Source organism: Callorhinchus milii, unplaced genomic scaffold (assembly GCF_018977255.1).
Source record: "Callorhinchus milii isolate IMCB2004 unplaced genomic scaffold, IMCB_Cmil_1.0 Scaffold24, whole genome shotgun sequence".
In the NCBI taxonomy this organism is placed as follows: Eukaryota; Metazoa; Chordata; class Chondrichthyes; order Chimaeriformes; family Callorhinchidae; genus Callorhinchus; species Callorhinchus milii.
This window is the reverse complement of record NW_024704765.1, coordinates 6,382,284-6,395,660: the sequence shown is the minus strand read 5'-3', so window position 1 is coordinate 6,395,660 and position 13,377 is coordinate 6,382,284. Positions and strand designations below refer to the sequence as shown.

General features: G+C 39.0%; 1 protein-coding gene across 10 annotated transcripts in view; it reads right to left on the bottom strand.

Moving 5' to 3' along the window:
- Positions 1-3,748: 3,748 nt before the first annotated feature.
- The window catches only part of agrn (agrin), a 149,905-nt gene continuing 140,276 nt past the window's right edge, over positions 3,749-13,377 (bottom strand). For 9 of the 10 annotated variants that reach the window (XM_042343623.1, XM_042343625.1, XM_042343624.1 and 6 more), the window contains 4 exons: positions 13,174-13,261; positions 8,238-8,462; positions 7,547-7,650; positions 3,749-6,854 (listed from right to left, as the gene is read on the bottom strand). In XM_042343623.1, coding sequence (XP_042199557.1) covers positions 6,697-6,854; positions 7,547-7,650; positions 8,238-8,462; positions 13,174-13,261 — 575 coding nt within the window. In that variant the 3' untranslated portion in view covers positions 3,749-6,696. Of the gene's footprint in view, positions 6,855-7,546; positions 7,651-8,237; positions 8,463-9,698; positions 9,732-13,173; positions 13,262-13,377 lie in introns of all 10 variants that reach the window. The other variant, XM_042343632.1, reaches the window with a different exon arrangement.

Genomic DNA, 13,377 nt, shown 5'->3' with positions numbered 1-13,377 from the left:
TGTTTTAAAAGGCGCTTTATTAGAAATGAAGGAAATGTTGTTCTAGGCAAGTGTGGCATTAAATTTCACCACAAACATCCTTGGAAGTACGAGTAATCAATTACTTGAAATTTGGGGAGAATTGGATGAGCAGTGAATGTAGAAAAGGAGAATGAGGAGAAAAAAAACATGTCACTTTAAAGTAGTGGGGGTGACCTTTAATATGGTCATAAATCAGAAGTCAGTTGGAACCTAAAATGACCGAATAAAAAAAAGTACTATGTTTATCTGTCTACATTTCTGCATATGTGCAATCATGTGTAAATGTGGCCTTTTAGTTTATATAAATATTTCTCTTTATGTAGACCATGTAAAATGTGTCAAATCCAGTAAAAATGAATGAAATTATCTGTTAAAATTAAAATGTTTAGTCGCACTGGGACAGGCCTGGCTATATTCTCTGAGATTGAATATTGCTGCATTGTGCAGTTTACTTAAATTTGCAAATCTTTTCTTACAATCTACAGACAGTATTCTTGAACATACCACGATAGTGTTCAGAGAGAGACTCGACCAAATGTAAATCTCCTAAAGCCACACGATGATTAAAGTCTCTCCACTATGGATTATGACCCTTTCCCTTGCTTCCACTAACACGGCTTTAGTTTCCTTTAATAATGTCCTGGAGCATAGGCCATTAGTCCTGGATTTCTGGAAGCAATTTCAGAAATCGAGGATCCTTGTTAACATGTTCATTCTGATTATAGATTTTGATTTAAATCATGCACTCTCGCGTACAGATGCCATAAAATGTTCTAGGAGCTTTGCTAAAAAATAAAGAAACGATGGTATTTATAGCCAAGTGGCAATTAACTTATTGTACACTGTGCTTCTGTTCTGGGGAAAACAAGGGTTCAGTTAACTTACAAACGGCTGAGTGTCTGGAGAAAAATGTGACTCGGGCATCTTTGTCTCATTGCAAAAATCAATTTGTCTCTGCGCTATGTGGTAATTAGGCTTCTTGTGACATTTCACTCCAACACAAAGAGCCCTTCTGACCATTGACTGCTGCTGTTCAGCACTTGGTCTTCCATTACATGCTTACACTACAATCAGGCTTTGTTAAATCGTCTTAAAGGTACATCCTTGCTTCATTTTGTTCCAAGAATTTGGGATTTTTAATTTTTTTAGATTTATAAATATTTCTCGTTAGGAGGAATATCGAATAGCAAAACTGCACTTTAGGAATTTATATTTCGGACACGTGTCCTGATTAGGGATCCAGTTGGGTTACACTAACCATGTGTACAGAGGAAATCAGTCTTTCCCGTTTATGTGAACAATCAATGAAATTGATTGCAGGTGATTCTGTAATCCTTGGCTGCTCATTATATAATTCTCTGTCTTTAATAAACCCAATTGGAGCCTGAGTTAGACAGTCTGATATGCTGTAAGAAACTTGCAGTTCAATAGTAATTTCCCCCCTCCTCACTCCCTCCCTTCCCTCCCCTCACCCTGACCATTTCCCCCCTGCTCGGGTCATGACCCAACTCTGCAGTGCCTTGGGACGTCCTCCTGACGTGAAAGGCGCTTTATAAATGGAATCTTGTTGTTGTTGTTGTTGTAATCTATTTTTAAATATGTGTATATATTTTGCAAAGTATTGGTATTGACTCCTATTCTCCAGTCAGGATTATTGGAGGAATTTTATATCCAATTCCTGTATATGTAAAACACAATTAAATCTGCCATGTTTATGAATTTTTCCACATGCATTTCTATTTTTTATAATTATATATTTATGCCCCTAGATATTTCTGGTCCTCATTATTAAGAACATCATCATTTAGGATATAAGGGACAAAATTGTCTTTTTTTCCCTCAAATTGTACCACTTCATTCCATTAAACAGCATCTGACACTTATCTATTAATGCCACCAGGCTACAGTTAATACTCTATGACAACTATATACTTTAATAATGTGCCTCACCGCTGGACTAAATTTCTATACCAGTGACAAACTGCCATTGTAAGTATATTTTATAATCAGCAGCTTGGGGCCAAATTGAAGTAGGGGGTCCTTAGTTGTGGAGCAAAATATAACACATAATATAACGTATTGTTATATTTAGAAAATTAAAATGTTAGAGCTAAGAATTCAAATGAATTCCTTGACTTATTACAAAAGGTCAACAGCCTGAAATGTCTCATCTTCTTAGGGTTAATAAGATTGAATACATTTTAAACGTTCAAGATCATGTCGATTTGATGTCTGTAACTTACATTGGAGCATTAATGCATTGTGACACATGGAAGCTCAACTACGTCTGTATACGTTTTATCCGAGTTTGTGACCGAAGGACTGACACGTCTTATGAAGACTGAAAGATGAAAAAGCTGCTGAAGTGAAAATTCGTATGTTGTGGTAAATGACACTGGCCAGCCATCGAGGGTTAGGTTTTAGTGGTGTATCACCTATACAATCCAGTCAACAAATTAAGAAATCAGCAGTGTCATTTTGAATGATGTAATAATTATCACTGCAGTGTTAATTAAAATATCGACACCTGGTATCTGACGAAAATCTTTATCAACGACCACTGCATTCTACATTGCAATGCTATGTTTGAGTTAAATAAATTTAATTTAGTAACGAGCTGAATATGGGCTAGTTTGTGGTTGCGTGCTCAAGTCTGCTGTGGTCTGAGACTGCCTTAACCACCATCAAGGGGATAGAGATCTTCATTTCCTTTTGCAGCTGAAATGACGTCTCCAAAAATGAATGGCAAATGCAGAAAGCGTTTAACCCAATGCATTTACAATTCTCACTGCAGCTCCAAAATAAAGTTTTCACCAATAGCAGAGCCGCTTGCACCACAAATGACCCCCAGGTCCACCCCCGCAAAAGTGAAGCAAGGTAGTTTCTTCATCGATGGAAATCATTCCAGTGAAATAAAATATAGTAAGATTTGCTAAATTCAGTGGGGGAAAGGAGTAATGTCCCCACACTTCAGCATGCTTCCAACTAACCCTTTTCTTCCCACTTTCAAAGCCTGCCTTATGACTTCTTTGACCACGCTTTAACATCATTCCACCCCCAACCCCCCCAAGCTCCCTCCCTGACTCTCCGAATGATATCAAAGTGTGAAGCACTTTAAGATGGCCTCTCGGCACGAAAGGTGCAATATAAATGTAATTGAAAATTACCGACGAGAAAAAGCAATCTAAATAAAATGTAATTTGTTGCGGTGGTGCAGGATGTTGATGCTGATAAAATAATGATATATGATCTGCTAATTCAGTGGAGGGGGATGGGGGAAAAGGGCTAAATCTATAGCTATCTTGTTTCAGTGGCTTCTCCTCTCAGGCTTTGACTCCAACCTCCCTGTGTTCTCACTCAGATAGTGCACAATCTTTGTGTTCTGCTCGATTCGCCCCGCACCACCCACCCCAGCTGTGCTTCAAGCTCCCATCTTTGCTGCTTTACTAGCGGTGAACCGTGTTGTGTAAACTTTATACTGTGCAATACTCTTGAAATTGTTCACATGCCACATGACACTTGCCACGTCACTTAAATTGGAGTGTTTTGAAACAAAAACATGGGTTCTGTTTTCTTTAACAAACAAAAGTTGCAGCAAAGTTTGCATACAGTAAATACTGTAGAACAATTGAATATTACCAGTTTTTGTTGTAGAATTGTGCTGGAAGCCACATTAAAAACAGCACTTTCCACATACCAACTAATGCACCAATCAATAAGTCAAACGTACTTGGAACTTTCACTTTATTTCATGATGATTGGACAAAAGACACGAGTAATAAAGTTAGTAATGGTTACATCATGCTGATCATATACTCTGCGTTGTCATGACAGATTAATTACAGCAGTTTACAATGGTCATGTACCTGAAAATACACCATATGGAAACATAAATAAAACCAGCAATTTTTTTAAAAAAAAGGCTCGAATATTTTTACACTAGAGTTAAAACAGCAGGGAAATGTCAAATAAAATAACTGCACAACGCAATGTGTGCGTGGTAAGGTTCACCGTAATATCAGTGAACTTGGCATTTAAGGCATTTCTGAAGCCCCCTTTTCTCACAAAGCATTTGGAATGTTTCTGCTTGCGTTTTATTTCATCGATTTCCCCAATGCTGAAACAGACGAGGCTTGTTTTAGTGCCCCCACCCCCCCCCCCAATCCCGTTAACATGACCAGTTTTCCCACTTGTAACGAGCAACGGCGATGAGTAATATTGGAAAGGCAACAGACTGCAGTCCTCAAACAGTCATTGCAATAGGTCAAGACTACTTAAAACCTAGAATAAAATGTTTATTAAAATCCCTCACTTTAAATGAATGTGAACGAGAACAACACGAACAGCAATGCTAACTTGAACCGTGATAAATGCAACCGTTCTTAATTACTGCCCACAGACAGTGAGATGACGAGCACAGATCCATTGCCTTTACATCGATTCTCATTTCCTCTCACGGAGTAATTGTTCCGGGGGGTACAATAAAACAAAGTACAGTAGTAGCAGAAGCAGAGACAAAATATCAGGCCTTATGATTAATGTTCTAAATTTTAGGGCAGCATTTCATCCTCACCTCTACAGCTGTTACTTTTGTTTGTGGGTTCTATAATTCAGGTAGACAGACACATTTCATTCTAGCAATGCAGTCCTTTTCCTCTTAATTGCATTATTTTGGACAATCTTCTTCCTCACAGACTTACACAATGTTATGCTTTGCAATGTTATAGAACACAGTATAAAGATTTTTTTGAATATACTATTTGTTAAGGCTGATCTTTTAAAAAATACCTTCTATGCAAAAGTTTAAAAATGATCATGTATAGGATGGGGGGGGGGGGGGCAGAAACAATAACGCTGAGGTCACTGAGTAATGCCAATGATGAAAAACAATCTGAATCAATGCATGTTGCAGAGACCAAATTTTACAGCAGTCAAGATATATTTATGTATTTATGGCCACTCATGCCATCTGTAAAATCCTTGGAATATTTCGAAAAACATAGCTCATGACAGCAAAGCTCATTTTCAGCCAATGTTTTACATTTGTCCAACAGCCCACCGCAACTTTTAAGTCACCCAATGGACACAGTTTTAAGCAATAAAACTCACAGTCTGTGCCATGCGCTTTCCATCGGCTAAGAACGTTGGCTGGATGGAGTACATTACAGCAAGCAGGAGCTAAGAAGACAATGACATTATGGGGCTGGCTCAGTTACATGCCATACATGGTACGATGCTCTGCTTTCCTTTAAATGTCATCTCCAATAAGACTTCAGCTTTTATCCACCTTAAAAATTAGGCATTTTCCACCCAACCTAAGATGATTAAAACGAAAGGACCACCAGCTGGCCACATGCATTCTCACAAGTGTCAAGGGACAGATCAGTTACATATTGGTACTTTACTACATACAATATACACAGTGGGCAACACAGTGGGATTACTCCTGTACGTGGGATAGTGTAGCATTTACACAAATTGTCTTTTTTGATACGATTTCAAGGAATAACAAATTCAATAATTTCTAACAGTTTGGTTCCATGTTTAATTTCATGCATCATTTACTGAAATGAGACAAATGTTTTACTTCAGTCTGCTAGACTTCAGCACAGAACCAATAATTATTTCTTAAACATCAGCTGAAGGAATATGGTGCCTGTTTTGAGAAAGCTTTTTCTCCATTTTGCACAACGAGTAAGAAGCAAGAACAAATTGTTCTTACAATGTTTAATAAATGACTAATTTGTTTGGACTGATTAAACAAGCAGCATCTCTGATGTAAACAGACTTACTTTTTTTTCCCAAACTGAATACGGATCAAACCTACACACTTGTCTGTTGCTGCTAATCTCGGTCTCCCCAGAGTTCTTCAAATAAATGTTAGTACAGTATGTGACAATTATAAAGCAGCTGTGTTTAACGTATTTGGACAGTGTGTAAAATAAAGTTAAATCACTTGAAAATAAATTGATGTAGAACTACAAGAGAAAATCAGAGGAGTTGAAAATGTTATTTGTGTAGTTTAGATTTCAGAAAGTTTCAAGGGCATTCTAAGCGGACCTGTTTCAAAAAGAGAGTCAGCCATCTCTTTTAATCTAGGTATACGTCTTTTTCTTGAACAATTCACATCTTCGGCCTTGGGGTTACTACTCTTTCAAAACGGAACCAGTTGTTGCCTTTGGCTAGTTCTGTCTTGCCATACATCTAACCCTTGAAAGAAAAATACAACAATCAAATGTAAACTGTACTTTTACACATAAATTATTAAAAACGCAGGAACAAACAGACTGTAACATTAAAGTGTGTCATAATTCAATGGAAAGGGGTCAAATCTGAGTCAATACATTAGTTTTGTTCGGTCTTTAGGTAACATATACTTTAGCTACAACATCTGCCTCTTCCAGTTGCCAATACATAAAGGAGAGACTAACCACTAGTTCTTAGATTATAAATCAAATAATCAAAAGAAGGCATAAGATAACACCAGCACCAAGTTTCACAGGTTCAAGTATGAGTGAATTAACTGTGTAGTGTTATTGTAGCCTAGGGCATTTTGATCGTTCGATTGACTTGTGAGATCAGCTTGATATACTGCAACAAAACCTTTTCAATATAAAAAGCAATAAAAGTATACAAAAATAGAAAATAATTACAGCAATAGGCAAGGCCTGTTCATTATTTGGCTGGACAGTGTAATATTGTGGGGTTGTTCAAGGCGTCTTCTACTAGCTGGAGTTCCTGACGGTCCAAGATGACATCCTTTATGCAACCTATGAAACCAGTACTGTAGGCTTTAGGCAATCTGTTTCCAATTGCCAACTTCTCAATTCCACCTGAGAAAAGAAAGCAATCATTTCTAGCATCGGTGTACTGCACACTACATAAAACTAAAAGCTCAGCATAAGTATGAATTGTTAATCCAAGCACATTAGCACAAGGCAGCTTTTGCTGAATTAATGGGAATATTGCATCACAAGTCAGATAACTCTTAGTACTGTACTAATGAAACCAATCAATACAATTGAATCTTGACAAATGGAGCCCGTAAGCTGTGTGTCAAAGATGGGTTATTGCTTAGATCAAGATTGCATGTTAAAAAATACATTTACTTTGGGAATCGTAAGAAAATGGTTTGCTCAGCACAACGAGATTTGCAACAGCGGAAATGTCAACTGCACTTTAAAATTGCCACTTGTTCAACTCATGTTAAAATGCTTTTGATGTCAATCAAAAGAGGAAATCTGTGTTGCTGGTATAGATATTGATATAAAGAATACACATGAACCTGCTATAAAAGGAGAAACTGCAAGACACATTAATATTTGCCTTGACACGTTGCAAGATGATAAAACAAGAGTTCAACATCACTAGTGTTGCCTTCAATCAGACGCCAATCGACGAGCTACATTCTTCATTGAAGAATTACGAGGTGGTTATTGTCGTCAGGTTAAAAATCTCACTATGCATCCGTTCCCGCCTTTCTCAAATGTTTATGCTGAATTCAAAGCAACAGATAGATTCTTACCCAACCAGAGCGCTCCGTCTGTGTCGAGCTGTGTAGCCCCCAGAGGGGAAGAGCCTGTCACGGGGGCTTCATTCCCAACCTGGAGAGTCCCGTGTCTGTGTATCCTGTGGGTGGGCGGGAAAAAAAAGGCATCAAATTCATATTTATGAACTGAAATAATTAATGATAAGTCACGCTCTGGGCTGCTGAGGTTGCTTAGCGCTCATTAGCAGAAGTCTACAAAATGCAAGTCTGGCAAATCTAACGTGGATGTCGTAACGCATTCAACTGGCGAGCTCCTCTGATAGCACAGTGGGTAAAAGCAGCCCCTGATGTCGTATTCAGCTACACAGGCCAGAAGGTCGTAGATTTGTACCTCAACCGTGAATGAGGTCAACCAAGTTGCGGGATTAGAAAAGCTTCCTGCTGCTGAATTGTGTGGCGAGACAGTATAGTGTTTTGTGTAATTGTGCCTCCACCTTAATGTCTACTTTGTCAAGGTATGTGAGGTGAGCAGCACTTGTGGAACTGAACCTTAGTAAGAGTCAGTGCCTTTAGGAGAGGAGGGAAAAAGTAAAGGAAATTTGCAAAACCAAAATACTCCGATTCCATGTATCTTACTGACTACCAAGCTCCCTGACACTCCAAGACACTCATTTTAATTATGACAACAATTAATAATAAAGACCACATAAATGAAGATTATATTTACCTGTTAGCTTTAATCCTAATCCATTGATTTGTGTTGACTGGAACAGTGGACCGGAGTATGACAGGCTTAGATCCGAGATCATAGGCCATCTGCACGTACCCATCAACGACAGCCAATGCAATGTAATCAGATTTCTCAGCACTCTTCCCGCTCCACAGGATCAGCCCATGGGTTACTTCTGTTTTGATGCTCAGTTCAAAGTAATTAACTTGCAGGGCTTTTTCGCTGAACAGAGGAGCAAGAAAATGTATTAAAAATAGGCAAGGAATTTGAAAACTTTATTGAAGAGTTGGAATGCGATAGTACTAAATACCAACTACAATGGCATCACCTTTAAGGTCCACTGACACCTCGGTCACAATGTGATTATCACTATATATTAATGCCAATGACTGCTATCATTTTTTTCTTTCAATCAGGTATTACGAATGGTTGTGTTTTCCCTTTAGGCACAGTGAACATAAGAGGGTTAGTAGACCAAACTGGTTAATCATGAGATCACAACTTGAACTGTGGCAGACATGGAGCATTGAAAGAATGGACACCATACAACCACACACCAACGCACAACAGATGGGGCCCTTCATTTAAAGGAACTGAGAGCAAACAGAACTACTTTACAATATGACAACCCTAAAAAATTCTTACCTTTCCAGTGGAAATAATAATCTGATGCATATTTGGATAACACAGGCTCAAATTAAAATAAAACTAGTGGGTCTTTGCAGAGGGATTCTTATAATCTGATTGAAACAGATCAATGGTTTGATAGTCTCAGCCTAATGCTATCACTGTACTGTCGCACATGGATATATGAAGTGTACTTCCCAACACAACAGCACAATATATTGCAGGGTCATGAATACGCCAGGGAAAGCAGACACAATACAGCTCGACAATGTGTTTATACGGCTCCAATTCCAGTTGCGTTCTGATTGTAATATATTAGGGTCACTGATGGATGACAAGACAGAAAATATAATTCCAATTCAATCGATTAATTAAGAGATTTTGATTGCCTTTAAGATTCAGATGACAAAGCAGGCTGTTGCATTGGGGAATTCACAGTGTATATTCATCCGTGAGAGCATAGTGTGAGCATTACGTTGTAACTTCCAATCCATGATCCGTTTCAAACAGAATGCGGGAATTTCAGTCATGAAGCATTGCTGAAAATAAAATTTGATGTAAATCAATTATATAGAGATTTATACGTGGTGACATTATAGAAGACAGAAATTCCTCTATCCTATTGATCAACTACAGGCTGAACACAGATGTACCATTGGGCAACAGCCTTCAGGTTTGAGGTGCTCTATTTAATCTTGAATGAACATTGTACAGGAGTTTAGGGTCGCTCTCACTTTCTTTTGAAATTAGACCAAGAAATTATGAGGAAAGCCACCTGACAACAGGACAACTACAGACATAAGCACTGATACAAAGCATGATGGCACTCACCTTTGCTCCGAGGGATAGTCCATGAATTCAGGACTTAGGGAGCAGAAAGAAAATTTATGCATGCAGTGAGCAGGAGCAAAGACTTTGCAATTACTAAATTATTAAGGGAAAGCTTAAGCGCACTATAAAAAGCACTTGATTTTTCTGCAGAATCTGATGAACACAAATCTTTAAATATTGAACTGAAAGCACTAAGAATGGAAACAGTAGAACAGACTTTAACATAATCAACTTCAAATGTAATACAGTATTAATTGCATTAACAAGATCACACGAGGAATTCAAATGAAGGCGGCCCTCACAGATATATCCACCCTTCCGTCTTCTCATTAAATCATCTAGCTGTGTCTTGGCTTCTGTCACACTTCATGATAACCTGTTGATTAACTTCTGTGCAAAACAGTACTTCCTGCCATCTGGTCGAAAATTGCCCTTCCCAACCTTGGACCTGTACCCTCTTTCCCTGTTGCTTTGGATCATGATGTGATCGTATTTTTCCAGGTTTACTTTTCCTGTCTTATTAAGGGCTTCATACCTCTACAGCATCAGTACATTTTTCACAAGATCGGTCTGGATAAATAAGTCCCTTGAGCCCATCCGATCTCATTCCTCCAGAACACCCACCCTACCACCCCACACATCACTGCTTTTTAAATGAGTCCAGTGCCCTGGTCTCCGTCACCTTTCCTGACAACCTGGTCCACTGATTGATTACTCTCTAAGTAAAGAAACACATCCTGGTATTTATCCTGAAATTGCCCTTTACAACTTTAAACGTACGTCCTCCCATTTAAAATGTTATACACCTCTCTATGAGGTCTCTCAAGACTGATGTGGGAAATAACTGGCCTTCAATTTACATTATTGATACGTGAAGATTAATCAAATCTGGAGAGAAAGCACAAGAAATTTCTGAAAGAATGTAAGGAGAGATTGAATGTTCATTCTTTCCCTTGATGGCTCAGCAGTTAGGGACCTTCCACTTGTGATGTAAAAGACTCAGTTAACTACAGACACGTTTACAGCATCAGGGCGTGCACTTGTGACAGGAACACAGTTTGACAACAACAAACTGTTTTGTCAAGGTTGTTGGAAATCCATTAAGGAGTCTTTAGTCATTAAGATGAGAGGCGTGAAAAAGACAAGTGAATTGTTAAGAATACGTCCACCCACATACCAAACCTTCGTGCCCGATGACAGAAAGCCTTTCACACAATCTAGACGGTTTTTAATTGTCGGGTCGCTGTGTTTGTGGGTATTTCCGGAGGTCGGGGGGGGAGGGGGGAACGGCAGCATTTTTTAAAAACCTTCAGCTAGTTTGGCACTTCTTAAAAACTTTTTAACAGAATTTTTAAAAACAATCCTCAACCAAAGTTGTGAAAGGAGGTTGCTGTTACGCCCAGATGGAAAAATGTGGGCTGCTCTGGTGGAATAACCAGTTTAATTTCAAAAAGACAAATCGTCTCAAATGAATTGGTTCCCGTCTCTTCCACACCGCCCTCCTCCTCCCCGGGGGCAAGAGGGTTACATTTCTTTGTATTTCTAATTTCTATTCCCCAACAAGTTGCTTGTGAAGCGCACAAAATAAGCCATTGCTGGCGAATTAGCAACTTGTAGCCAATCACCTCACTCAGATTTCGATGGATGAGAGATACAGCAGATGTTCAGAACGACATCACTGCTCCACGTTTCACCAATGATCCCGGGTTTGGGCGGCGCTGTGCTGCGACATGCTGCGGTGGATTTTGCTGCTCAACCTCGAGCAAGTTTGCAGATCGGAATAAATGTACGAAAAACAAGGCAATGGAAACCGGCTAGTCGTGAAAGGTGCAGCTACAATGAACAATCTAACTCGGTGCTGCTTCAGCTCATAACTTGATCGGGGCCCGAAGGACGGCAATTTCAAATGGGATTCTTTAATAAAGGAATCCGAGTGGGAATGCTTTCTGGTAAACAGTAACACATCGGGTACTTCAGGCCAACTCGCAGGAACTCTTCTCCAAACGCAGATCAGATTGGAGAGAATTCCTGCAACGCTTAACCTCTCGATTCCTTAGTTTAGGAATTCCATTTGATATCACCACATGCAAGACTTCTTTGCGTGCCTCTCACTCTCTGATGTTTAGATTTTATAACCCACCACTTTCAATCCCACGTCTCCTTATTGTAAACTTAAAAATGATATCACGTAAATATTGCAGGAACAGGAAGTGGGAAACATTTATAAATGTCCTTAGAATCTGGATTTTTGGTACTTACTCTGGGATCTCATTTGTGAGATGGCTTGAGAGCAAAGAAAACAAGGACAGACATAAGAGACGAAACAGATATCACAAACTGGGACAAAACACACGACACAGTCACTGAAGGACAATTGAACAGACAGCTGAAGAACATACAATGGGTTTGGTTGATGACTACATCAGATTCCATTCCTTATCAATTACCTCACATATTGACCATTTCAATGTGGCCGCTTGAAATGATACACTCCACATTGTAGGAGCAAATAACAAGCTTTGGCTGCGCTGCTTCTGTCATTGAGCTTTGGCCTCTCCAACCTGACTTTGAACCTCAGCCTGATATTTGAACCCTCCTCACCTCTTGCAGGCCTTGGTCAGAGGGCTGCAGAAATAGGAGTTTGATGCATCACCAGAGTAACACATACTAGGCCTTTTAGTTAGAGGTTAGGCTATAAGCATTGAGACCATTTTCATTGGAAGAGAGGAGAATAAAGGAGATCTGATGGAGATCTTTATAATTCAGAAAGGTTTTGAGAAGATAAATAGTGAAAAATGATTCCCATTTGTGGGTCAATTGGTTGAAGGGTATAAAACCAGGATCGTCACTGGATGGATTAATGGGAAAATTTGAACAAATCTTTTCATGCAAAGCACTAATTGAGCACAGAACGCTCTTCCACAAGTGAAGCTGAGACCAGGACAACATTTAAAAGAAAATTAGAGAAACATCTGAAGAGCAACAACACAAAAAAAAGGATGGAGAAAGCCCAGGAGAGAGGAATTAGAGTGTTTAAACAACTCGTGTCCACCTTACAATACAAATTTATATTTATATAGCATCGCAAGGACCTTATGAGTGTCAGCCATCTATTACACATGTCTTTGCTAAAGGTACACTGATTTGGAGCTTAACTTGGCCATTTGTTCCACAATTTCTGTAGTGTTAAGTAGGAGGTTTGGAGATTGAAAGATATCATAGGGATAGTGGCAACTATTGTCTTGTTGGCCATTCTCAAATGCCTCACAGTGCGTGCCATTAAATTTGATGTCAGCAACCTAAGGGCAGGTCTTTTGTCCATCTCAATTAGGGAAGGAGTGGTATAGAGAAGCCTAAAGTTGGGGAGAAACAACATTTTGGTCAAATAGGTCTTACATTACAATTAGCGTTTTACACTGTGTCAATGTTTACATTAGATCAACAACCAATCTACATGTCAAACATAACGACCTACCTCTTTGTCACTGCGTTGTGATATTCTATGAATGTTCGGCCATTAAATGCTATAGATTCACTCTCTCCTGCTGCTTTTTCCTCAAGTGCTGTAGAGATGGAAAAAGACATTTTCCACAATTAGCTTCACGTGACCAGCAAGTTCCACTTTCAGTTGTTGGGGGGAAAAAATGAAGACACCTTCAGGGATATTTGGAAGACTTTG